The 27,981-nt window shown below is 40.4% G+C and overlaps 1 protein-coding gene across 1 annotated transcript; it reads right to left on the minus strand.

The window, feature by feature from the left end:
• Window positions 1-238: 238 nt before the first annotated feature.
• On the minus strand, window positions 239-26,088 carry HTRA3 (HtrA serine peptidase 3). Its single transcript, XM_030947952.1, has 9 exons — window positions 25,279-26,088; window positions 17,083-17,182; window positions 14,831-15,053; window positions 14,002-14,196; window positions 11,385-11,417; window positions 10,608-10,722; window positions 4,211-4,259; window positions 2,475-2,570; window positions 239-1,230 (listed from the first exon to the last, which is right to left on the minus strand). The coding sequence occupies exons 1-9, from the start codon at window positions 25,700-25,702 to the stop codon at window positions 1,065-1,067; spliced, it is 1,401 nt and encodes a 466-aa protein (XP_030803812.1). The 5' UTR covers window positions 25,703-26,088; the 3' UTR covers window positions 239-1,064.
• Between the last annotated feature and the right edge of the window lie 1,893 nt (window positions 26,089-27,981).

A 27,981-nucleotide genomic window follows, 5' to 3' on the forward strand; every position in this document is an offset into this window, starting at 1 on the left:
CAACAGGAGCCCAACTTGATACTCTGACATCAAAGCACAACTCATAAATGTGGAAAAACACAGTGTAAATAAATGACTTGTGTGCAAAGCATTTCTAAACATAATCTAAATAAGGGCAGAATAATTATATCATAGGGATGCAAAGGGTTTTCATAACATCAGGGCAGAGTTTTCTGTAAGAAAATTTTCTCTTGGGAGATCTTATTCCAGAGACAGAAGAAGCAGAGAAGACATTTGTTTAAAAAGAGGTTTACATCAGCAGATTATTTGTGTAAACTTTAATCTCCTTACAGTAGAAACATACACAGTCAAAGCCAAAAGCAGTGTAACAATTTTACAGCAAAGCTTACCAGTAAAAATGCAAAACAAGTTTGTATCAAATTCTTAAAAAATTGTGCACTTTCTCAAACTTTAATTTGTTCAGCACATCGTTTTGATTTATAAGGCATTAATTCTATAAGAATCATTTACTATATTCCAAAAATCGCATGACCTAGGTGTAACACTCTATAGCCTGACACCATTTTTGCTCCTTTCAATATTTACAGATTTCATCTACCAGCATTGACATGGACCACAGAAGCACTAAGAACAAGCTTTGCCAATAATAGGTTCACATTGAGAAGTTACATAAAAGGAAAAAAAAGCTCAATTTTGCATTGCAATAACTTGGGTCTGTTGCAGCCATGATTGTAGTTTAAGAATAATTCCTTCTTTTATGTACTTCCTCACTTCCAGTAGTATTTGGATCTTTCCATATGCAAAGTTGAATCTGCTCTATATCTGCAGCTACACGAAGTGGGACCCATTTCTACAAGCTACCCATATTCAGTTTTTCTCCTCCTCCCCAGAACACAGTTCTTAAGTTTCTTTGAAATTTAAATCTTCTATAACTGGCATCTTTGAAGTCATTCTAGCTACTATGTACAGAAATGGCTCAGGCAATTAAGTTAGTCCACCTTGTCATTAGTCAACAGGAAGTATAATTACTGTAGCTGTAAAGGAGGTATCTAGTGTTCCAGAATAAGTGAGTTTATTTATGGTGAGAGCTCCCTCAATTCTATTTACATGACCACTTCAGGCTCAATGTTAAATAGCAAGTCATCATTTCCTCTTCGGACTTCAAGTAGTAGAGGTGATTCATTCATCACAGCCTCCTGCAGGTCACTGGAAGTCACCAAAGGACGCCCATTGACTTTCACAATAATATCTCCATCCTGGATCCCTCCTCTGCAAAGGCAAGAAAAAGGCACTAAGGATGCATTTGATGCAGAGGAAGAGTACAAAGGCTATTCACCACCTCTTTTGCAAATGCAATAAATTTTGATTTGTTTTAGTCTCCACTGAAGGGAAATTCCAGCCTCCCGACTGTGAAAAAATAACAGGTGGCACTTGCTAAATGCAAAATAAGGCTTAGGTTATTTCACTGAGGATTTTTTCTTAAACAACAAAAACAATTTTCTCATGTCTTCTACAAAACTACAGCAAATGAGAAAGAGAAAAAAAGGCTTTAAACTATTACTGAATCATTCTACTCAGTCCATTTGCAAGACCATCCTTTTATGGCACCAATATGTATTTCAAGAATTGAAAATTAAAACCTCAAAATTTCAAGACAAGTAAAGTACACCAGATAAAGTATTGGGAAATTATTTCTCTCTTGCTGCTCAAATGTAATCCCGAATAGCTGCTTTTATTACTTTTGCTTTTGATCTTCCTAAAATCATTTTTAGAAATATTTCATTTATTTTGCAACTGTTCTGTAGAACAGCCTCATCCTTTAAGATTAAGCACTATCTCAGATAACAGCTCTGACTGTGACTTACGTGAACATTATTCTGTTTCCTGCTTAAACTTAATCCAAGTTTGTTTATTAATATTCAACATACTTCTCAAAACTCCTCAAATTAGTTCTTTGTGTTTGGGGTGTTCTTATTTGCATACTGTGTTTCATTATGTCATCAAAGGTTGTAGTGAGGTGGGTGGCAGTCTCTTTTACCAAGTAACAAGTGACAGGACAAGAAGAAATGGCCTTAAGTTGTTCAAAGGGAAGTTTAAATTGGATAATAGGAAAAATTCCTTTACAGAAAGGGTTTTCAAACACTGCAAGAGGTTGCCCAGTAAAGTGGTGGTGTCACCATCCCCGGAGGAATTTAAAAGATGGGCAGAAGTGGCACTTACGGACAGTTTACTGGTGGCCTTGGCAGTTCTGGGTCATGGTTTGACTTGATAATCTTAAAGGTCATTTCCAACCTAAACAATTCCATTATTTAAATAGTTCTGAAATGCTTCATTTTTGTAGAGGTGAGTAGAATGTTAGCACAAATATTTTAAACCTAAAGGCACAATTTTTAATTGTTTAAATACAGATCAAGCCTGGTATGAGGAAATATTTGAATATAAAAAGAAATATTACCTTCTAATATCCCTTTGGAGGTTCATTTGTGGTGAAGAAAATAATGTGCTCTACCTACCTATGAGAAGGTGAGTTTGGAACAACTTCGTGTACATAAATTCCACTTCTGACATCAGGAAAATCAGCATTACTGTGCTTCAGTTCCTCCACCAAGCTAAAAGAAGAACAAAGTTACACAGAATTTGATTGCACTATATAAGCATAAAAATATTCTTTATTTATTAAGACTTTTTGCAACAAAAAGTAAAAGACTTAACAATTAATCATTTGCCCGTTGTTTTGTGATGAAAATGTAAGGGATTTGAACTTGGATTAAAACAAATTACATAGATTTTAAGAGAAGCAAAACTCCTTATCAGTGCAAAGCATGCTTCGCTTAATGGTCTTGTACCTACAAGAATCTGACTTTGGCTCTTTGTAGCAGTAGCACAGAGGGCCTTGTTCATGAGGGTAAGAACAGAAACACTCACAGGGACAAAAGGTTTTTCTGCCCAAAGACTTAGTGCTGGTGACAGGGCAGAAATTTGCTAACTTTTTTTGTTTCTATTACTTGCTAGTCATTCTTAATTTGTGTTTATCTAGACCACTAGAGTTTTTGATAACTCCAGAAAGAAGACAGATCAGAGCTGGAAACTTCAGTTTCCTCAAGTTGTCATCAGCAATTTGTGCATCACTTTCTAAAGAGACAGGAATCCCCTGCAAAATAGAGCCTCTACAAACATCTCCTCATTTCAGAGATGGTGACATCATTTCAGGTCTGTGTACAAAGTGGGTTAAAACCCATTCCTGAAAAGAAAGATTTTAAACCAAGGATGTATCACTGGGCTGTCTGCCATGAAAAACTGGGGTCCCACAGAAGGAAAACAAGCCAAAATGGCTACACAGTTTCTCTTTATTTGATTTAGTACTGAGGAAGCTAAAAATTGAATAATTAAAGCAAACACAACAAGGGAAGTGGTCTTTTTCTGAAAACAGGCCTGCAGACATCTTACATGGCTTCCTTAGATATTCCAAAAGCAGTAAAATCTCACATCACGTTCACAATTATGCAGAGAAACATCCTGTCTCTCCATCAGTGAAGTTAATGCCATTACACTGATTCATTCCAGCTGAGGATCTGACCCTTCAGGGAGGACTGCAGGAGAGTAACTCAAGGAAAAAAGATGGCTTTACTACAGCCGCAGCTGGAAATTGTCTTGTTTAATTTTGCAGTCTACTGCCACATTGGAAACGTGCCTACTGCTGGGAAAGAACACCAGCACAAGAGCACTCTTTTATTATCCAAGAAAATATCTGGGTAACAGCAAGACACAAAGCAATGTAAGAGGGAAAAGGCAGTGAAGAGCCAGAGGAGGGTGTCCATTTCTGCCTTTGTTAACACAGAGGCACAAAGCTTTAGTTTGACACTTTAGCAGCTCTTTCTAGTTAATGGTTAGGCACCAAACCTCACACCATATGGTGTGAAGCACTGATAAAACACCACCAAACCCTCCATCACCTGATCTGTCATTGGCACTCACAGTCACCTGAAGGCACCATTTTTTTTAAAATAACACCTAAAACTTGGTGTAACTCCAGATGTCCTTGTCAAGAACTAAAATCAGTATTTAGAGAATTTCCAGGTCTCAGAACATAGATTTCACCTATATCATTTAAATGCCTGCAGATTTCCTAGAAGCCAATGCCCACTTCTGGATCTCTGGAGATTTGCAGAGAAAGACGAATGAATTTCTGAAGCACTGCTGACCCCATCTTGTGTGCATGAGCATACAGTTACCTCTCTAAGGTACTTACGCAGGTGTTATTGTCAGCATTCTGATGCCAATGAAACGTTTCTTCCCATCTGAAAGGAACACAGGGGATATTTAATAAATTTAGGCAAATACTGACCAAAATAACTGCTCTGGTGACCCAAAATACCTAAAAATTTAAACAGAATGTATCAGATTTTAACAAAACTAAACAAAATCACACACATCTGTGCTAAAGTGGGTTTTTAAATTAGCTTTGCTGTACAAAATGACAATCCCTCTCCCTGTAATTAAGGGTAAGAGAGAAAGCTCATTCACACTCTCTAAGAGTTTTTCCTTCAGGAAATTACTGTGATTTAGTATCACATGAATTCAGTAAATAGAAAATTTCATAACCAACTACCACTTAATCTGAAACTGGTCAATACAATTTCATCATAGGATGTTCTTATTAAAATGCAGAAATGGAATTTAAACAAATCTAAATTTCCACTTTTCAGAGAAAGGGCAATCAAAAGATTCACACTGATTATAATGCAAATGGCTTGTTACCCCAAAGAATAAAAAGCAAGTTTAAAAAAAAATCCAAAACACGTAGACCTTTGCCAAAATGGTCACAAAAATACTCAAGGGGCTGGAGCACCTCTGCTATGAAGATGGGCTGAAGAAGAGTTGGGGTTGTTCATCCTCGAGAAGAGAAGGCTCCAGGGACATCTTAATGAGGTCTTTCAGTATTTAAAGAGGGCTTATAAGACAGGACAAAAGGTAATGGCTTCAAACTAAAAGAGGGTAGATTGGCAGTAGGTATCAGGAAGAATTGTTTATTATGAGAGTAGTGACACATTGGAAAATGCTGCCCAGAGATGTGGTAGATGCCCCAGTGCCAACACTCAAGGTCAGGTTGGATGCAATGAAAGGTGTCCCTGATCACTGCAGAGGGGTTGGACTAGATGACCTTTAAAGGTCCCTTCCAGTAGAAACTATTCTATAATTCTATGATTCGCCAGGACTCTGTGGAATTTTAAGTGGTGAGAAATCACTCCTTTAGGAAGAATACCACATTTCTGGAGTTGGCTTCTACTAAGCCAAGATATTGCACAGCTGGCTTATGAAAAAAATGCAGTTTGATGACTTCCTGCAGTGAGTGCTGCAGTACTCAGTTACATCCGGCATGAAACAATATTTCCCCTTACTTGTTCCAGCACAACGACTTCACAAGATCTTTGAGTTTCTCCAGGTTCTCAAATGAGGAAAAAGGAGATGTACACAGTCTTCTCTAGCTCTTATTCTTTCCAAGAAAAATACTCCCAAGTAAAGGACTTAGTTCTGAATATTACACATGTAAATATTCCCACTGGGGTCACTGAAAATGTTGACTACTAAACATTGGATTTACTACACTCTGAAAAATCTGGCATCCATAACTGTCATCCCTACTTTGCCCTGAAATGCTTGGCTCTCCTCTATTTTAAAGTAAAACTAGCAAGATCAAAATCAGCTATTTAAGAGTGTCAAGAGGTTCAATTGCTCAAATTTGAAGTCTGAAGAGCTTTGGGCATGACCATAAATTAGCTCATGGTGCTCCTCCAGACCCCATGGCAGAAATGTAATTTTCCACTTTTTAAAAATATTCAACCATGATAATTCTCCCCTCTAAAAACAATACCCTTGTCCATGCAATGTAGACAGTTAAATAATGAAATTCCCTTCATAAGATCAGTGACAGCATCTGTGATGACAGTTTTCTCTTTGCATTAAAAAATTTGATGCTGGTCATTGCCTGCGAGGCAGAAATTTGCAGAAACACGAAGATACTCTGGAGCCTGAGTTAGAAATGTTTACATGATGAAAAATGAAAACGAAAGATGAGACAAAAGAAATTGACTTGAAAGAAATAGAACAGCAAGAATGAAAATCCACGGGAGAAATGACACTAGTGATAGAAGGAATTATTTCTCCAGTGGCTAAAGATATATATAAACATACAGCTTTAGGGAAAAAAATAAGTCTCGCAACTACAGACTTACTCCTACCAAAATTCTAATTCTACCCTCAACTTTGGGCAGGTCAAAGTATTACTTCACTCCTGTTCATGCACTAAATTCAAAAAGGCCTTCAGCCCTCTCTCTGCTGTAGGTTTGTCATACTGCAAACAGCAATTCATACTATAGGAATAGCAGGCTATTTCATAAAGTAAAATTAAAAACTACGAGCCACAGTCTACTTTAGAAGCAGAGTATACACTCCTCTGTTTCCCCTGTCCAGACATTTTGTGTGTCAGAATACAAGTAAAAAATTCAGTCCTTTTGTTTCATAAAAGTCCATTCCACTGAATTTAACCCAAGCCAAACATCTTCAACAAAAAGCAAAGTTTTCAACAACAATGATTAGTGGGAATATGATTGTCCATATTTGAAGCATCAGCAGAGACTGAACAGGCACAGACAACCAGGAGTGTTTTACCATTCCCAAAGCTAGGCATGGTGATGCTGGGGCTAAGTTCCATTACATTGGCAGAACAGTGTGTGGCACCTGGAACTACCATTGTCCTATTACATCTGCTCTGTGAATAGAAAGTCTCAAAACCTGTCATGCTGGCAATTTGTGCAATCATGAGATAAAAGAAAAAATATTTAGGAGAACAGGAATAAAGTGATGTCATAAATCCAAGGAGCACATCACAAGGGTGCAGTCCCAGCAGTAGTTAACATATGTTAGAAGAATCAGGTTTAGCAAATGTGAAATCATTGTGGCCTAAAGCTGGAGCGCAGCACAGAAGAGAAAGACTCAAATCTCATTTTTGTAAACACCAGGCCAGATTACACACTGATTCCAGAAGTACAAAGCCAAGCAAACCAACCTCAACCACAAGTCTAAACTTAAATCTGCTTATTGTTAGTAGAAAGTCCCAAGCAGCTGACCCCAAGTATCTAGAAGCAGTTCACTATTTCCAGAAATATCTGTTTCACAGTAAGGAAAGCACTTGCCTTACTGTTAAACTTTAATTATAGATGCTTGCAACAATAGAGATAAAAACCAGACAGATAAACACCAACTGAAGGCAGAAATGTTTATGACTTATAAACTGTAGGAAAAAGAACTTATAAATCCTAATTAAGGGGGCATGTACTCAAACCTCTATGGACTTGAGTAACTGTGGTACAAAATTATACCCAATCCAGCTGATTTCAGCGGGGCCAGGATATCACCAGGACTTCCAAGTGAAGAAACTGATATTGCACTTCTTATTCAAGTGCCGGGCAAAACTACTTTTCTGCTAAATCCTTTTGCACCTAGCTCATCTTGCAGACTACATGAACTGCCCTGAAAGGATTTAAGAAAGATTCAAATGCCAAACAGAAAACATGAAAACAGCTCAAGCCTGTAATACTGGACTCTGTGCAGAGTTCCTTTCATATAAACTTCATAGCTGAATTTAATCATTGGTCTGAATCTATGCTCAGTAAGGCCCCTAAGCAACCCTCATGATTTGTGGTTATTCTGAGTAATAATCATTCAAATACAAAGGTAAGAATATTGATTCAACACAACTAATACAAGGCTGTGGGGATGTAAAATGAGGGTTCATGTAAATGAGTTGTTGGCCAATGCAGAACTCCCCCACTCCCCTTGCCCATCTGAAACAAGGTTTATTCACTTTTCTGCTGACACTTTTAGAGGCTAAGCTGACCTTTTAGGATGGATTTTCTCTTTAATATTTTTTTCAAATTGCTGACTTACTGACTTCTACCTTAAAGCATCTAAAAGACTACCTAGTTTTACTGTTCTGCTCAAGTCTAAACTAGGAACAGATAGAGCCAAGACTGAAATGGAGAAATTCTTAAAAAATTAATTTAAAAAATAAAATCAATCAATGCTTAAGTATGTAGTTAACTTCCAGACATAAACACAGAATACACAGCTGGTTAAAACTGAGCTACAGATGGAGACACTTAACTTTATGTAGCAATTTAAGACTTCCTAACTATAAAAGGACATTAACCTTATTACTGGTAACCCCAAAATTAGCAAAGGCTTTCAGACCATTCAACAGACAAACATCTCTGTGAAGGCTGTGGCAAATCTTTGGTCAAAAATACATTATGTTCTATGATATATTAACAATGCATTAGGTAATATAGAATGTACAGAAAACATAAACAGTGCAAATTCTCATTCAAATTACATCCTCTACTTTTCCCCTGCTCTCCACTCCTGTTCTTCAATAGATCAATAGATCAGATATTTGTATATCTATTATATACAATAGATGAGATTAAAAAAAAATGCCCTCTATATAGAACAGTTATCTCATCAACTGAGATCAACTGATCAACTGAGGTTTGAAAGACTAATGTCCAGCTTATTAAACAATTGAGTATCTACTATGCCAGAATAAATCTGGAAAGAGTAGTATCCTAAGGGACTGTTAACATCTTCAGGCAATATGATATTAAGAGCAAAATGGTAATACCCATAAATGTCTTTCTATGACCTAATTGTACCATAAGGGAGGATCCCACTGAAACTACTGAAACATAACTGGAAGAAAAGAAAACATGGTAAAAATATCCCTAAAATTCTGCTTACATAAATTCATTATGTCAAAAAATAACAACTATACAATAAACTTGAGAACTATTACTAAAGGCCTAAAAAATGAAAACTAAGTCCCAAATACGCGGTGAAAATATCTCCTAGAAATTCTCCCTATGCATTAAGGGCTGTAAATGACTGTTCTGCTATAGCAAAATTATAAGATGTACTTCAGAGAAGCAAAAGGAAAAAAAAATTTGAAAAATAAATAATAAAATTTCCTGTGCCCCAGGATTTTTGGAGCAATGACAGTCACAGTGACACTAAGAGAAAGTGTAAACCATTTCGATTAGGGAATTATGTGATATGATTAAAAATAAAAAGCTGTATGTTACAATCCTGGTATAAACTTGAATCTTTCAGTTTTTTCCTAGAGTTCCTCCATGGCAAAGCTGTCTCTGGGCCCTTAGCTGGGCTCATCATTCTATGGAGGTAAAGGTGCCTGAAGGAGCAAGGTGACTGATTTCAGTGGTGACATCTCTGACCTTCACTGACTTTCCAGCCCCAGTTACCAGGAGATGGTGAGTTCTGCACAAAGCCTGAGTTCATGCCTCTAGGCCAGGCCTGCAGGCTGAGTCATTGCTCCTCCCTGGACTGGGACAAGCACTTTGGTTCTAAAGAGTAACATCACTAATGAGACACCTGCTTGTTTTAGAAACCAACAATAAGTTAGTAACCAGGGCAAATAAGTATATTTTTTTGACATGTTGACCAAAACAAAATTATGTCAGCTACTTTAAAATGCACTTCTCAGCACATAATTAACAACTTTTTTTCAACTACTCCTCCCTCTTCCCCCAAATCAACAGTGAAAACAATACGATTTGTGGAATCCAACAGAGCACAGATGAGGGGACCCATCACATTTGTGATGCTCTCATACAAGCAGATGCATCATTTTAAAACCATGACTAAGGGAAGTTTCCAAAATAACAGTATCTGAGAAGACAGTGGTGCAGGGAAACAACCCTGGCATCAGAACTGGATGAACTCAGGAGAAGACAAGATTAATAACAAAAAGATTCAAGAGAAGAAGCAGCAGCAGCCAACACTCGTGATAATAGATTAGTAGTAGGGTGTGGACAGATAAATTGGCAAGAGAAAGAGTAAGGAAGGTTTGGCCTGGATGCAGAATTGCTAGATCAGATTTGGCTGTGCAGCCTATAGTATGACATCTAGAACAGGGTGACAGATATGGTGCAGGCATGTAAAAAAAGTCTCAAGTACTGCAGTTGTCATTGCCAATATATTTAGATTTATATGCTGTCTGGTGCAGAGGCCTTTCTTTCTGCCTCTCTCCCATCTTCCCACATATTTATTCACAAATTAACAACAGCCTTTCTTCCATCAGGGCCTGAGAGTCTGTCACAATATGTGATTATATAGCACTGACATACATGACCATGATAAAATATAGGTCAGGTTCTATGGACTACATCCCACCTGTGGATAGCTGCTTAAAAAGGCTTTTACCTTATTTTCTACAGTATACCTTAATCTTTTGGCTTGGACAATAAATGATAAGAGGAGAATAAAACTCCTTAAAAAAGTGATCATCTGTTCTCAAGATCATTTGAGACAGTGATGATTCATCTGTGTCCTCACTATTCTCAGAGGCCCTATTTCCCATATTTATACACACACTGTCTGCTCTTTGTGGGTGTGAGTAATAAAAAGCCTCTCCCACTTCTGTGAGATTATTTTCTATCTCCCAGTCTGTGAGGCTCTATAATGGAGAAGGATGCTGCTCCTTTCAGTAATAGGATCCCCCACCCATGTCTTTTGGCACTTCACCTGGATCAGGATAATAATTGGAAGATGTCACTGTTTCTTGCAGACCTTACCTTTACTTTGTTTGTCATGTGACTCTGTGAGAAACTGAGTGATACGGTCTGACGGAATTGCAAAAGAAATTCCAGCTGTGACCTTCAAGGTGTTAATCCCAATCACTTCACCATCCTGTTGGGAGACAACACCCAATTAAATTTGTTCCCAAGTACAGGATTCATCTCCCTGCCTAGCATTTCATGTTAAAAGCTGGTGTAAGAAATCTTAGAGTGTTGTAATCGCTCAAGAAATAAACACTACTTATAAGGGAGGATCTGGGCTTTGATTCATGATCCATTTCACATTTAACTGCAACGGCCAGAGAGATTACAGTACAGTGTGTTCATCCAAGATCCATCCCAACACTCAGCAAGACACTCCCTCTGCCAAGTGGCCAGTGGAGTCACTACTGCCACTACAACCATTGCCCTGCAAAACCAGTGCTGATTTAAAGCAATCCACTTTGAGAGAGTTGTGTGGGGTAGCCAGGTTCCATCTCTGTTGTGCATCCCAGGTTTCACAGCATGAACTAAGGAGTGTAACTGCTCCCTCCAGATCCAATACTCCTCACTGCTATGTAAATTTTTCTGTGCTCAATGGTGAAATATTCTCCTATGGTGTGTGAACTGAGACCTAATTTGCATATTCTGCATTAGCTTCAGGCTATCTGCCTACCATTAGCTAAATGAATGGAAGCTGGAATGACCCATGAATCTTTCCAAAAGAACATTCTCCCACTTGAAACCAGCTCTTGAAACAAAACCAACCAACCAAACCAAGTCATGTGGACTTACCAGATTAACTAGAGGTCCTCCAGAGTTGCCATACTGTAAAAATGACATAAGGGAACAATAAATTAATACTTCACTGTTGGAAATGGAATTCTCATTACAAACAGTACTGTTTTTTAAGTAAATGAAAGAGAGGAGGTCATTTCTTAGGCAGCACTGACAGACACTATCAATCACAGAAGATCACAAATAGCTCTTACCCTACCCCTCCACCCCTCTCATGATTATAGTTGTTTGTTTTTTTTCAGAAGCAGGAATTAAGTTAGGAGCCACTCCAAACAGACAGACCCTGAGTTTATGATATTGAATAGCTAAAACTAGTATTTTGATTCTTCTAAAGCCTGTCAGAACAAGGTTTTGAAATAATTAATAGTTATTTAAAGTTATACTTCAGCGAAGTGCTTGTACAATTTTTGTTTCACTCATCACTTTGGTTTGTAACACTGTCAGTCTCTCATTCTCCACTCGAGCAGAATACAGTGGTTTGCATATTTAATCACAGCATATTGCTATGAGGTAGCTACTACATAAGGATTGATTTAGTAACCACAGACACATATGCCTCTCCAGGGAAGGCATAGAGCAGTTCTGAACAGCCCAAAATTACCTAATACCTAATGGCCCTTAAAGGAAACATGCAACAGGACCACAGGAAATGAAAGTTGGGGAAGTTGCTTGTCCATCTTCAAGCTGGCTCAACAATTTGTTTTTGAGTGAGGCCAGAGTTTTAGAGTAGGTTTGCAAAACAGCCAAGAGCAGCAACTTACCACTCAAAAGAAACAAAAGCTAAGTGATGTATGACAGAGAAGCGAGACAAACTGTTTACACTTAGATAGCACTGGGCAAACTTTATAGATTCTTAGGAGAATAAAATAGACATTAAAATTTATCAAACAGCTTCAAAGTTCAAATTAAACAAATAGATAAGTTCTTTATATTGTATCTCTCCAGTGACCAGAGGCTGCACATGTGATTTTTATGTCTGACTGGCACAAAGAAACCAAAATAATGATTTTTCAGCCTTGCTCAGCACATAGTCTTTCATTCACTTGTCTTCTGCTTGAAGGATGTGAAAGACCCTCAGCACATGCAATACAGCTCCATTTAGAACTTTATGGCCCTGTTTTCTCCTGCCCTATGTTACTGCTGTCCTAGCATTTCTCAAAAGGCAGCTGCATGCACATTCCTGCAGGAAAGTCTTGGCTGAGCCACAGGAATGCACTGAACAGACCAACTCTCAAACTCCTCCCATTCTCAGGAGAAAAGGAGTGTATTAGCTAAGCACAAAGCATCCTTATGCCAGGGACCATCTTCATGTTTTGTGGTCCCAGATGGCAAAGCAATTCAGCTGATTTGTGTCATTTTCCTCACCTCATCTGCTATCATTCTTTGGTGCAGCATTATCTGACACACTCTGCTATCCTGGTCTAAACCTGCTCATTAGCTTTGGAAGGCAGCAAATGTCTAAGTATATACACAAGGAAGGAGTCTGAGCTTGAAAAATGAGTATAGGCAAGTAGTCAAGAATCCCATGTTCCAATTCTGTCTCTGCCACCAGTTCAGCGTGTGCTCCCAAGTAACCCATCTTGCCTAAGTTTTCCTTATTCTCCTTGCATAGCTGAAAAGAGTAACTAATGTCTAGAGAGGTTCAGCTCCTGGGTCACACAAAATCTTTTTGAAAAAGCTCACTTTTATGTCAGCACAAAAAATAATTCTCCTCTTTTTTCCTTCCTACACAGTTTCTTTCAACAAATCTGTGACAATAAAAATTTGTGAAGCACTCTGTGTGTGTAAAATACTATTATTTCTTGTTATGACCAATTTGTTAATAAAGTCCAAAAAACAAATCCTGAAAATATTTTACTTTCAATGTGTAACAGATTTAAGGTATAAAATTTCAGGCCATTTTCCACCTCAGATACCTGTGCAGCGCTCATTTTAGAAGCAGTACAAACTAAACACACATCCAAGCACTTCACTTAAGCTCTTTGGATTACTCCAAGATGCTCTGAAGGAACATTACTTTTATGTATTTCTATATAACATGCAATGCTAGGACCCTTAGCTCCAAATTGTACCTCCAACTTGGTTATTTTCCACCTTGATTCTTGTTTTGATTATGTGATGCGCAAAGGGAAAACAAGAACAGCAACAAAAACCCCCAGTGTTCTCCTTATGTTCTTACCTGGGTGTCCTGTCATTAAACTGAAGAACATACTCTCAATTTGACTACTTCATCTGCTTCTAAAGGATGGAGATGAAAGAAATTTTGGCTCTATTCTACAGATTCCTTGACCAGAGCAACTCAGCAGGTAGGGAAAGAAATGTTTTAATTTACTGCTGGTTGATACAACCATGTTGCTGCATGAGATTTACAGAATTCAAAGCATCTGACCTATGCATCAGCCTCACAGACAACCTCAGTGGGAGAACTTTTATTTATCATTCCCTTCACAACACTGCCTGAACACACCCTACAGACACTGCATAGAGTTTTGAAAAAGAAGAGTTTCACTGATGTTAAAAAAAGCTGCTGGATTCACGTCTCAGAGCAGGCACTTCCATGTTGCACAGTGGGGACAAACTGTGAGGTGGAACTCATCCCACACCTGGTGCTTACATTAATGATGGCATCTGTCTGGATGTAATCCATGTCCGAGTCCCGCAGGCCCAGCTCTTTGCCGTCTCGCTGAGCCGTGCTCACAATACCTGTGGTCACAGTGTTCTGTAAGGCAAACGGGCTTCCAATTGCCACCACAAATTCTCCTGGCCTCAGATCAGCTGAGTGTCCCAGTAACAATACTGGTAGTTTTTTCTTAAGTAAACAGAGAGAGAAAGAAATAAGCATTAGTTCATACTTGAAAATAATCTGATTGCAAAGATCAAAAACCAGCAAAAAGTTAGGAACAAACACTTCCCATTACATTAATGAATGAGCCACTCACTATCCTATACCCAAAACTTATGCTGTTTTAAACCATCTTCAAAAACAAACAGCTATCTGCAGTTCCTTGCAATTGCACTGAGAAAAGAAGGGCATCAAAATTTCCCTATTTTCTAGCAGATTGCTGCCTCTTCCTAGAAACAGCACAAAAACTGACCATTGACCAATTGTTGACCACCATTCTCTCTGCATTATGCCCACCTTGCAGTCCCTGCATACTGGCACAAAGCTTAAAAAACTTTAGCCTGGGTATTTAGGAAAGATAGCATGATTTTGCCACATATTAAATGAGTGGCACTTTTTTCTTCGTTTTTTACAGTTCCTAACACAGAAGACAAAGTAATTTAATTCCAAGATATGAAAAATTTCCAGGCCTGTATTTCAGTACATTGTTTTCCACAGGTCTTTCTAAGGAATACTTAAACATATATTCTAGTCAATCACTTTGTACTAAGTGAAACTGAAATTGCCCAAATGAAGGCATTCTCCTGTTTATGTCACTCACCTTAGGGTGAATCTTTATTGTTGCAATGTCAGATTTCTTGTCAATGTCTTTGATAGTTGCTTCATAGGTATCTCCATTCTGGAGCTGTACCTTCAGTTGTTGTCTCCCTGATATTGCATTTGTGCTTGACACCACGTGGGCATTGGTCACAATTAAACCAGAATCAGACATAATAAATCCAGATCCACTGGAAAGAGGGACATTTCGACCAAAAAGAGGGTGCCTGTACAAAAAGCAAGCAATTTTGTGTCATAAGCAAAACCAACTTAAGAAAAGATTATATTAGACATCACTTACCACCTTTCACCCTGAGAATCAAATTTTTAAAAAAATTACAAAGAAAGGATCCCTTCCTGAAAATTGTGACTGGTTTTAGTTAGTCAGGGAGATAGGAACTGAGGTTTACAGACAATCAGCAGGATCTTTTTCCTTTGGTTTCCAATTCTGTCTTTATAAACTTCTTTGCACAGAGCGTAGGTGACAGAAAAGGAAGGAGAAGGAGCCCATCTGTGTCACCCTGTTTTTTTAAGATTTTCTAAGCCTTCTGATGTTGACATTCTTGTAGTGAACTTTCTTACACCCTTTCTGTAAATAACTCATTGTTTTGCATTCCTTTATGGAGGAGGAGAGAGTTGATGGACTGTTGGTTTGACCAGTGTCATTGGAGAGGTGGCACTGTCACCATCCAATCCGCTGTCACTTTTGGAAAATTATAAATGTTAGAGTCAGAAAATAAACTTCCCTTTTTTCCTTCACCTTGAGAATAGCAGTGTGTGCTTATGTTCTTTCGTGTCCTATAGTGACACATCTGATCCCACTGGTTATTGATCACATACTGAAAGAGGGAAATAACAAAGCTAAAAAATTAACCAATCATCAAATGGGAAAAGGGGAAGAAGGAACCTTGCAGCTGGGCAGAGGCATAAAGGAAGAGACGAGGTCTAAGGGGATCATGAAGCCCAAGTGCAGACTGGAAAAGCATGTTTGGAAACCAAAATTACAAGGAATGTGAAAGAAAACATGAAAACACTAACAATGGGTAAAACTTGGTGGGAAACAACGTGTGCTGCAAAACAGACAGGTAAAAGATTTTACAAACTGTTCAAGGCATTACAAATTTTCTCTGTGAACAAATGCTGTAATGACCTACTGTAATGTCAGGGGAACATAAAGTGTCTGCACAGCAGAAGACAAGAAAAGGCCCACAAAGTATTTCTTCCAAGACATGGTCCTGGTTAGGATATTACTTGAAAGTTCTGGACTATTTAGCAGTAAACAATTGGAGAAAATCCCAGGAAAAAGCATCATCAAAATAAGCACCCAAAAGCTGCTAGGTAAACATTTACTTGTAGGGAAAGAACAAACAATCTTAACTACAAAGATCTTAAGGATCTTCAGCTGTAACATCCTCTCGAAGGACCAATCACCATATGCATAAAACTATATGTGTCCTGATACACTTGATTATCTTGATTTTGTATATTAAAAAAGCCTACAAAAATTCTCCAAGGATTTCTTATATCTGTGGAAATTGAGAGGACTCCAGGAAGAAAGGTATTCACATAACAGAGTACATGCAATATTTGCAGTAATTTGTTCTGACAGCAGGTTGTTCTGAGGACTCATATTTAAACCTCTCAGGTTGCTTTGACACTCAGTGTTGATCTTGCCACCTCAGGTCCAGCTTCCACATCCTGAATATTGGTGATGTTCTGGTCAAGAAATTTAGTACAAATTTCTTTCCTATCAGGAGTCATTTCTGTGTTTAGATTGGCTACATCTCCTCGACATTCTACCTCTTAATGCTCTTCCTGCCAAAACAAAATCACCTCTCATTCAAAGTTGAAAAAGTAACAACAAGCCTTTTTTTATCAGCTTAGTGTCTGAATATATACACACACACATATAAATATAAATATGTATATATATGTGTGCATATATATATATACATATACATGTATTTAAACTGAGATAACAAATACAATCCAACAAGCAGAACATTTTAGTGAAGGCTGAAGAGACCTCCAAAAATGAGATATACTTATTTAGGGTAGACAGTATATATTGTATAGTACTCTAAACCCATTAGAATAGATCTACTGAACAAAACACACAAATGGGTGGTTCTCTGGAGAAATGGGTCAGCTGTAATGTTTTAGAATATTTTGCGAACCTCAAATTCAAAAGGAAAGTTACTACACTGTAGATCTTTGTTAAACAATGTAACTAAAACAAAGAATTGAAAGTGTTACCTGAGAAAAAGTTCAATGTGCACAACTGCGGGTGCAATCTTTTCCACCACATCAGCTATAAAGTTGAATTTGTATCTTGGGCTGCTGGACTGTAGGTGACCTATACTAGCAGAAAGAATTGGATATGTTAATAAGACAATATATTTTTTTATCAAGTATGCAAGATGAACCTGACTTGATTTGATCTGTTTCTCCTACTAGAACAGTTTCCAAACAGTACCGGAAAAGGAATCAAAGTCATTAACATTGTACAAAACTTACACAGCATTCTGCATGATCCTGAGAAAATTAAACATCAGCATCACTTAGCTCTACATTATTTTCTTTGGAAGCCTATAAGCTCTGTCTTGAGCATTTATCTGAGGACAACTACTTGTTATTATCCAAGGCACAGAGGGTCATAAGATTGGTCAGGCTGGAAAGGACCTTAGGAGGTATCTAGTTCTACCTCCTGCTCAAAGCTGCATGAGCTACAAAGGGACTTGCAAAATTCCAAGGATGAACGTTCCAGAAATTGCCTGGGAAACTTGTCCCACTGCTTCACTGTCCCCCATGATGTTTAGGTTTTTCTTACATCAAGTCTGAACTTGTTGAGCTCATGTTCCAACTCATGCCCCTTGTTTCTCATCCTGCCATTATGCACCTCTGTATGGATCTGGCACATAGGGAGGCTGCTCTCAGCTCCCCCTGAAGCTTTCTCTTCCTGAGGCTGAATAAGCCCAGTACCCTCAGTTTCTCCTCACAGGAGATATGTCCAGTTCTCCCCAAACATCCTCATGACCTTCTGAACTCACTCCAGTTTGTCAGTGCCTTTCTTGTGCTGAGAGATCCAAAACTGGATGCAGTATTCCAGATGTGGTCTAACACATGCTGAATACCACAGCTGTAGAATTTGGGAGTCACAATTCAAACTTAAGTTCTAATTTTTTTTACGTAGACACATTAGAAACCTGATTTAAATTACAACCTTTGCACCTGAAACCTTCTGCAAATTCACATTCAAGCTGTCACATGCAGCTGGGTCTAGCAATAGACTACTAAAATGTCTGACAAAAGCCTAGTATGGTACTACACTAAACAGCACTATACACAGTATTCATTAAGAGTGAATAAAATAGTGTGAAGTTAAGGTCTTAAAAGAGGGGGCCAAAAAGCCCACAGCATCCTGGATTCTAGCACCACAACACCCCAAAGGAATAGCACTGCTTGTGCTAAATGTCATATTCTCTGCAGCCATATCACCACACCATATGTAAAGCATATGCAGGGGATGTATCCCCATATTCAAATAGCAATCTTTTGTGTTCACAGCCTGAAGCTTTAAAATTAACTATGGGATCTAGCAAATGAGTTGAAAAGACCAGACCAAGAAGATTAGGAATTTCTTCACAGAAATCTGCAAGTTCTTTATCCTGTTACTGGACATGGGATTTAGTTCTGAATGAAAAGAAACCCTGCTTAAATTTAGCACATTAGATTTATGTGATACTGAATAAACAAAAGGAACAGCTTGGCAGGACTAGGTTCAGTCTATTATTTCTATGTACATTCTCACACACTCAGAAGAATCCCTCCAGCCAATTGAATGTGCTTGTTTTAGTGCTTAGTTTAAAAGAGACACAGCAAACAGGAATCACAGAGGACAGTCAAATATAAGCACAATATACTGTTATTTATTTTGCTTACAAGGCCACTGAAGAGTTATTTTACCTTCAGTTCCCAAGCAGCTTGCCTGATTATGCAGTATATCCTTTGAAGTCTACTGACATGACTTTGAACACTTGCCTACACAGCAAGTGCTCACTGACAGGATATAACATTGCCATCACATTTATCCTAATAGACACAACCATGCATCAGTGAAAGGCAGTTGATGAACTGCACAGAACTGGGGAAAAACTGGGGATGAATGCAGCCTTTCAGTTGGTGTAAATCAGCATAGCTCTGTGTGAGTCAGGGCAACTAAATCCATTTGCATCTTCTGAGTGCTCAACTGTTCTGCCCGGGCCAAATGGATACAGCACTGTACATGGCCACAAGCACAGGAAGACGCTTGTTCAAAAACCTCACTCCTGACTACCCACCAGGCAAACATCATGGGTGGCAGTGGCTTTTCAGGTAGGATTTGGGGGAGACAGAGAGAAAGTATCTGAAAGAGGTAGTGAATGCAACATGAAAAAAGCGAGGAAAATAAAATGCCGCAATACAGAGAGGAGACTAAAACCAAAACAATGTTTGTCTTCTTTTCATACAACAGTGAAAACATTTCTCTGTCTGAGCAGAAGCCCAGAACCTCCCTGCTGGGGTTAGAAGACAAGAATGCTCAAACCTGAAAGAAAATTGAAATCTGCACCAATATTAAAAGGAAATCTGAAACAAAGGAGGATCAAGAAGACACTCAGGCGTTGTATGAAAGGCATGTCTGAAGATCTGGGCTGATCAGAGACGAGCTGTTTTTTCTCTTGTCTGGTGGGGACCAAACACTGGTGAAAACTGACTTACAAACCTGATCTTTCTTGAATAATTTTCTGCAAGCTGGCAGTGATGAGAACCTTTAAACACATTATATGATGTGCCAGGAACTCAAACTACAGACATGGAAGGTGTAACTGCACCCTTGCATTCACTCTGCACTATCTAAGGGAACTGAAATGTTGGTTATTATTAACAGCATTTTAGTGCATAGTTATTAAACTGACGGTTTTCATCAGAAGGCCTCAATATACTTCAAAAGGTAAGAACTGAAGCCTAGGAAACTGAAGAAGGAAGCAACATCCAGCACTGAGTGTGCTGTATAATGTCACCCTGAATACAAGTGTTATAACTGTAGAGGTAGAATCTATCCTTTAATTTGCATTGGTTGGTAGACACCAGCTGCTACCACTGTCCTTACTAAAAGAGAAAGTTAAATATGTATCTCCCCCCTCCATATTTCTGCTGCCTTGTAGAGCCCCATACAGCCCTCAACTCTCTGCTGCCCTGAGCATGTAACAGCTCTGAGCCCACAGCACCTTTGTGGATTTTGACCCACTGACTCTCTCAGATTTGCCACATAGTTTTTCAAAGGTCTCTCAATAACGTGCATTATTTTCCATGTTATTACTGAGTGTTCAAAATCATATCACACTAACAAAATCCAATTTATCTTGGCAAAAAAACACTATTTAATCCGATTAGCCATGTGTTGCATAACCAAGATTTCAAAGGTGCTGCAACCAGGTTGCATTTGAAACAAAACCAAATTTATGCTGTATGAGTCCTTAGCTGTCTATGCATTTCTTAGTCAAAAAAATGAGATTTCCCTAATCTGCTCCATAGCCACAAATCAACCAGATTTTCAGCAGCCCAGAACTTTGAGCCTATAATTACAACAACCAAAGGGAGCAAATGAGTTGAAGAAACCAGACCAAGAAGATTAGGATTAGATCTTCAGGTCTCCAACTCCCCTTGCAGAACACTTAAAATTCAGATTTCAATGTAAGTGCATGGAGCTAAAGATTTTCAGCCTATTTTCTAAAATGTGATCTTATGCTTCCAATTTTATGGGCTCCAACTACACTGAATTTAAATGGCTAAAGCTGAGTGCCTTTCGGGTAGGAGTAGCCTTATTATCAATTTAAGATTTTTCCTGGATAGTGGTGCTATCTACAGGCTATGGGTTCATTAAATAGCGGTTTATTTACTTTCTTGCAGAGGCAATAGACCCACATCAATCTCATTAACACTGCTGTAAACCAGGAACAATGCCAACAAATCTGCAGAGTTAACCTAGTATGAAGAGAACTGGAAAAAAATTCAGCAGAAATAATCATTATAATCCCACTGAAGACAATAAAACCAGACCAATTTACATTTGCAAAAGACTGAACATTTCTGAATATCTGCCAACTTAGTCCCTGTAGAATTAAATCAAATCACATTCACTACTTTCTTAAAGACAATACATTGTATTAAAATCCACAATTTTATATTCATTAAGAATTTGTGAGCCTGGAAAACTCATTCTTTTAAGGTTGTTTCCCCATCCCCCTTTTAAAACCAGCTTCAGAAAAGATCTGTGCATTCAGCAAAATTATTATGTCTAAGGGAGGACTGCAACCTGGCAGATCTGATCACCAGGGATAAACACTGTCCCTACTGTGCTTTCATGGAAAGAAATGAAAGACAAATAAAAGATTATAATGTCTCTGCTTAAAAAACAGAAACATCTGCTGGAAACATAGGTTCATGAGCAGCTTTTCTGATGAATTCAGCATTAAGATCAAGTTGCATAGCTGTGCACTGACCATAAAGCCTTGGTGAGTTTAATGCCACATTATGGTTCAGGCAACTTGTTTATACAATGGATGTCTACCGTGCACAGATGAAAACAATTTGGTGAACCAACACCAAAGTGGCTTTCTTGTGCAACGCAGCAATCACAAGGGCCAGACAGAGACAGACTGGCACAAGCTTTCCAGCACAGACACCACACTGACTTTGTATGCTTGGCATCCCTCCTTTCCAAGTGACCCTCATGAGGAGATACAACAAGAACAGCCTTTTCCTGTTATTACCCATCCTTAACAAAGCAGTGAAACGCTCTACTCTGAATTGTACACCAAATCCTGCACACTATCCATCCTCACCTGCAGTAACTCAAAGTAACTCAGGCATAAGGAAAACAAGCAGCACAGGAATGTGACCAAAGTTTGTGTTTCCAGCTAATACCTCGCAGTACATTTCCCTAAATACAGCTGCAGGCAGCTTTAAGGCTTTGATGGCAATAACACCAGCAGGAGACTTCTATCCCTCACTGGGCCAACTTCTCAGAAATGCACATAATCATAAACTCAGTTCTTCCTCTGTATCCTTAAGGCTATGTACAGGCACACTCCAAACACCTGTGTGCAATGACTTAGGAATTAATTGTGTTTCAAACACTCTCTTAGGAATATGAACTTTTAGGCTCCTATCTTGCAAAGATCTGACTGACTTAGGTGAGTCTTAACATCACAACCCCTTTCTGAGAGTGAATTCAGGTTAACAGTGCCGAGGACACTAAATGGTGAGTGTCAAGTCCAGCCTCAAAGGTTTTGTAAGTAAGCTTTTAATTTTCCTAGTTCCACTGACAAAAGAGCATCAGTATTTAAAAAAAATCTTTTGCTTCCATGTCTTTGGTAAGAAAATACAAATCTTTTGACATTTAATCTCTCTTCACAGAAGCTATTTGCAAAATAACCTTGCAAGGAATTTAACTGTGATAAGTTGTACTGAGAGATCAAAACCAGTCCTTTGTTCAAGAGACAAGTAGGTTGACTGTAGAAGGCAGATGACCAAGTGAATCCTTTGAGTGAGATGTTTGACATCTTAGTTGATTGATACATGGCATTGTTAAAACTTACAGTTGCTGCCCTGAGAAACAGGGCTCTGTAAGAATAGATCTTTGATTACAGAGGTTGTCCTCCAAAAGTATTTCTTCCACTGCTTACATGCTAGCTTGTAATAGCTTTTTGTTATCACAGTAGGTGACAGAAGGCAAAAAAAAAAACCCCTAGCTGCTTCACAATATATTCCCATATATAAAGGTATCTAGTGTCTAAAAAAGTTTTAAAAACACCAGTGTTTGTAGCAGGGAGTTTAAACTTTGCTCAGGATTTCTGCAGACTGCTCCCATTGGTATCTCTGAGAGGCACCTGGGCACTGGTACATTGCAGAGCATTGGTTATGGAGCTCCTGGACCTCCATGCAATGCACACCCAGTTTAGTCCACTGTGTGTAGAAATTACAATTTGGCATGGTGCTTTTCAACCCAATCCAGGACTTCAACAAGGACAAAAACATTTTAAATTCTGTTAATTTTTCAATTATCACTCAGTAACCCTGGACACCTCATTCCTTCCTTCCTTCATCCTCTACTACCCAGGTTTCACCAGACTGCTGTCACCAGGAAACCACAGCTAAGTTTCTCAGTCTGTCTGGGTTTATCACAGCCAGAATCCAACTCAGCATCAGCACAAGCAACTGAAAAAGGAAAGGAACAGACATTTCAGGAGCCACTCTGGGTCTGCACATGTTCTAAATAGGGCCTTAGTCATACTATGTGAAGCTTCTGTTATCTGAGATTGTTTTAATGTATGGATGGTTAAGTAAAACTGCATTTACTTCATAACTAGCTTATCCCTTCAAATTCTGAGTCATCTGAGGCCAGGCAAGAACAGGAGAAAAAGAAATTTGACAGCAATTTTAAACTGTCAACTTTCTTCCAAGCCTCTCATTATAGCCATTGCAAGTTATTGTTAAAAAAAAAAACCAAAACAAACAAAAAACCCCATAATTGAGTTCTATTCCTGGCTCAACCACCAACTCAGCCTGACCTTGGGCAAGACACTCGGTTTCTTTGAGCTTCAGTTTGTGCAGCTGTAGAACTGAACAAAAAAGAATTAAATCTCAACTGAAAACCAGATGCTTCATCTAAGCTGATGTTTTCTGAGACAAAAAAAAAATACAGCCAAAATAAAGTAAACACTAAAATAGTTGCTTAAAAAAAAATCTCTTCTGCCTCACAGCCCTAAATTCCTAAGCCTATTAGCATTAGATTCAGGAGGATTCCTTAAAGAAAATGTCACATCTACCAAATGCCAAGCACTCAGCAAGCTCTCAGATGCAGGCTAGTTCAGTCATTTTGGTTAAACGTTTTGATTATTTCACATGGATCAGTTTCAACCAAGACTTAGGAGTACTAAAGTTAACATTTGCTGATGTGAAAAGGTACAGGCAAAAACCAATTTATAACTACAAAATACTGGAGAGATGGAACGCTGCAGCTTCAGGCTGGCATCTGAAACAGTTCTTGGCTTTGACAAGATGCTCTGAAAGAAACTCCAGGAACATCACCTGAATATCCTCCCACTCTGAACTGGTTTACCCTTTCCAAAGACCAAAATATATATGAAAGATCCCCTAATCACAGAACGGCTACAACAGTACCTCTATTCCTTCTGAACCCTCCCTATCATTTTGGCCAGTTTGTTATGAATAAATAGGATGGTTAGTGGTTTACCTGACATGATAGAAACACTAATGCATGTTTGAAAACTCCATTAAGCACAGCACTTTTGTCTTTTCAGGAACTCTATGGCAAATGCAGCAGAAGCAAAGCCTTAAAATAATATACCAGAAAGTATGTGGAAAGATACTGACAGCATTAACACTTCCATAAAGAGATACATTTTAACATTAAAAGGAAATTACTAGCTTAAAAGATTACGAAACTTTGCAAAGTTAAATCACCAAGCCTGAAGTTGTGCATAGCATATCACAGGATCTGAGCAAAGGCCTCAACACTTTACTACAAACACAAGATTATTTGATAGCCTGAGTATCAATATTTTACACTATGAAGGAACTTCTCAGGCTTTTTTTTCCCTACAACACTTTTTGCCCTACTTAGGGCTCTACAAGACTACAAACCCCTTTGGTGAAGAAAGCAAACCAAGCAAAAGACTATGTTTTAGGTGGTTTATGTAATACTCAGCACTTTTTCTGCCCTGATGGGCTTTTAGAGGCGTTTTCTGATTCGCCTGTCGGGTCAATCTGCCTAACAGCCCAAAATCCCCCAGGGACGGTCCCGGAGCTCAGGTGTTCCCGGGTCCCTCTCTGTTTGTGCGGGCTGTGCCCTGCACGGGGGATGCCACCAACACCAACACCGCCACCCAACAGCGCGGCCGGCGCGGCGAGCGCAGGTGGCACCGGCCGCACGGGAGGAGGCTGGTGCCGCTGCCCTGCCTCCAGAAAAGCTGGTGCCGCTGCCCTGCCTCCAGAAAGGCTGGTGCCGCTGCCCTGCCTCCAGAAAAGCTGGTGCCGCTGCCCTGGCCTGGCAGCCGAGCCACCCTCACCCACATCGCTCCCATCTGGCAAGCGCACCCGCCTCTTGTCCCGGAAGCACTGCCAGGCATCATCCACAACCGTGCTGCTGGTTTGGGGGAACCCTGCCCAAACCCCAGCCCAAGCCCACCCTGAGCATCCAGCAATTCTGCTGGTCAGAAAGCACCTGAGCATCCATTCCGCACACCACAGGTGTCATTAGTTTCCACATCCTTGGAGGTTTTTAGAGTCCCTAGAGCCACTCAGTCTTCCCAGGCCACTGAAAATCGCGACTTTCTTTACCCAGGTCTCCCAGCCCCCGCCCCGCGGCAGGTCCCACCATGCTCCTACCCGATTCACAGGCTCCCTTCTGGACCTGGGCGATGCCGGGCAGCCCGTGCTGTAGCGCCTTGCGGCTCACCGCCTTCAGCTGGCAGATGTTGTCGTAGGTCCGGCCGTCGCTGCCGCACACCTGGGCGCTGAGCTTGCACTGGCAGACGCCCTTGGCGAAGCGCTTGCCCATGGGGTAGCGGCAGTCGAGGCTGTCCCCGCAGGGCGGGTCCTCCTTGCGGCCGCAGGAGTCCCCCTCGCCCGCGGCGCAAATGAGGCAGCAGCCGCAGCGGTCGGGCACGTACCCGCTGGGGCAGCTGGGGCTGGGGCACGTGGAGACATCGCAGCGGGCCGGGCACTTGGCGCGGCCGAGCTGGAGCTCCGCGGCGTGCGGGCCGGAGCTGAGGGACAGCAGGAGCAGCGGGCTCAGCAGCGACGCCCGCATCCTCGGCGGGGACAGCGGCGGCGGAGCGCGGGGTGCGAGCCCGGCCGGCCCCGGGGCAGGAGGCGGGAAGGTGCGATCGCGGCGAGGGAAGGGGAAGGCGGGCTTTATGCACACTCGGGCAGGGCAGTGCCGTCTGCCCCGGGCAGCGCTTCTGCGGGCCGAGCGGGACGGCGGAGGGCAGCAGGCCGGAGACAGGGCCGCGGAGTCACGGCCAGCTCGCTCCCCGCAGGACGCGGCGGCTCCCAGGACTCAGCTGGCTGGGCTGAGGCGCCGAGCCATGGCACGGAGCGCTGAGGGCAGGCAGAGCGGGAGGCGCTGGGAAGGCGGCAGCAGCGCTGCAGGGTTATATGAGGGACGGGCCCGCCGCCTTCCACAGCACCGGCAGCCCTGGGCGGGCAGGCTCCACCCCGGGCGGGAAGGACGGACAGACAGAGCGGGGAGGGTCCGCTCCCCTCGTCTGGGCGCTGCGGGGCAGAGCCTCCCCTCCCGCCTGCTGGTAAATCACCGCCCCGAACGGGGAGAGCCCGGCGTGAGGACAGCAGGGGCTGTGGGTGCCCGACGTGGCATAAACAAAGGTGAATCTGTGACTTCTGGGTGGCTGTGACCTCTGTGAGTGCAGGGGCAGAAGGCCGGCAGCCACTTTGCCTTCCCTCATACTTGTCTGTTATGTCAGCAGTAATAAGGGCGTTTGTCGCCACTGCCACCGAAGGGCAATCAATTTCGGCCTGTCTTAGTTTGGTCTCTGCTGTAATGTTAAACACGGTCTTGGGCACAAATCCCTCTTTGCAGGTGTCGGAGCAGAGACGCAAGTAGCTGAACACAGTCCTTGTAGCCACTCGATCTGCCAGGCATCATGGCACATTGTATGACACCCTCCAGCTGCCAAGGGGGATCTGCTGGGCTCCCCACTGTCATTTGCTTCAACAAAAGATTTGGTAGATTCTCTATAATACTAGCTGAAAGTATTGCCAAAGCCTTAATATTTGAGGTTTGGGGGTTTTAAAATCTATTATTAAATGTATTCAGTAAGACTGTCAGGTGGAAGAGTGCATCTGTTGAGCTCTCAACTAGTCACCTCCGCAGTCTTCATAACATGCAGAGTAAATCTTGCCCATGCATGCCATCTTTATCAAGAAAATACTCACTTTTGCGCTAAGGTAATCACAATTTTACTAGACGTAACTTTAAAATTAATTAATCCAAGTATGGGTTGAGCTGGCTTTCAAAGAAGTTAAGCTGACTTCAGAAAAAGGATGTCTGACATAGCTCACCCAGAGTCTATACCAAACTTTGAAAGTCTTACTTGCTGGATATAACACATCCAGCCTTGACTTCTGCCTGCAGCTCCCCTTTCCCTCTTATTCACACAAGGGATAAAACTCATGTAGTCCTGCAAGGTACTACCTCAGGCCTTCTGATTGGATCCTGTGAGCTAGGTTTAAGTAGACAACAATTCACTGAGCTGCATCAGACTGTAGAGTTGGAATCACCATACTGTGTTCTAATTAAGGACCTCTTGAATGCGTAGGCAGCAGCCAGAATCCCCCACTACAGTTAGTGAGTTAGTGTTTTGTTGTTCCCTCTGTTACAGGGGCAGAGTCGGTCCAAGCCTGCATTTTCCAAGCTGCAGCAGTCTCACTTATGACAAAAAAAAAGGTATACATCATAGCTAAAGATGTGGCATTCTTGTGATAAGAAAACTGTAAGATTTTGCTGTAGCATACATTTTGCCACACTTTGAAAAGGTAAGGTTTATCTAAATTACTTTATAGTGCAATATCTAAAATATGAAAAATGTTGGTGTTTTGATAAACTTGCCCTTTAAGGAAACAGACTTATAAAAGTGAAAAGTGTTTGGCCTGAAACATGGATCTGAAGGAAACAAGAGCACTCTGTGTAGGTAAGGTGAATATTTTTGTTATTTACAATGACAGTTACAAGGACGAGGTTGAAAAATGTTTCAAATTACAAAGTGGTAAATACAAAATAGTCTGTGAGGTACTGTTGTTACTAGTGTTGGACTACAGACTATTTCATAGTTCTGTTGGATTCCTGTTGTTATCTCTGTAATCACATTTGGAGACTGCAAACACAATATAAGAAAAAAGGGTGAATATCAACAAGTAAATACAGCCACCTTAATTGGAGAGTGTTTGGCATATAAAATGAGTGTAAGGAGTTTCACAGAATCTTTCATAATTAGCTTATCAGTCTGCATCTTGTTCATTTAGGATTAAAGTAAATAAATAAATAAATCTGAAAGGCATTTTCTGCTAACT

Source organism: Camarhynchus parvulus, chromosome 4 (assembly GCF_901933205.1).
Source record: "Camarhynchus parvulus chromosome 4, STF_HiC, whole genome shotgun sequence".
Classification (NCBI taxonomy): domain Eukaryota; kingdom Metazoa; phylum Chordata; class Aves; order Passeriformes; family Thraupidae; genus Camarhynchus; species Camarhynchus parvulus.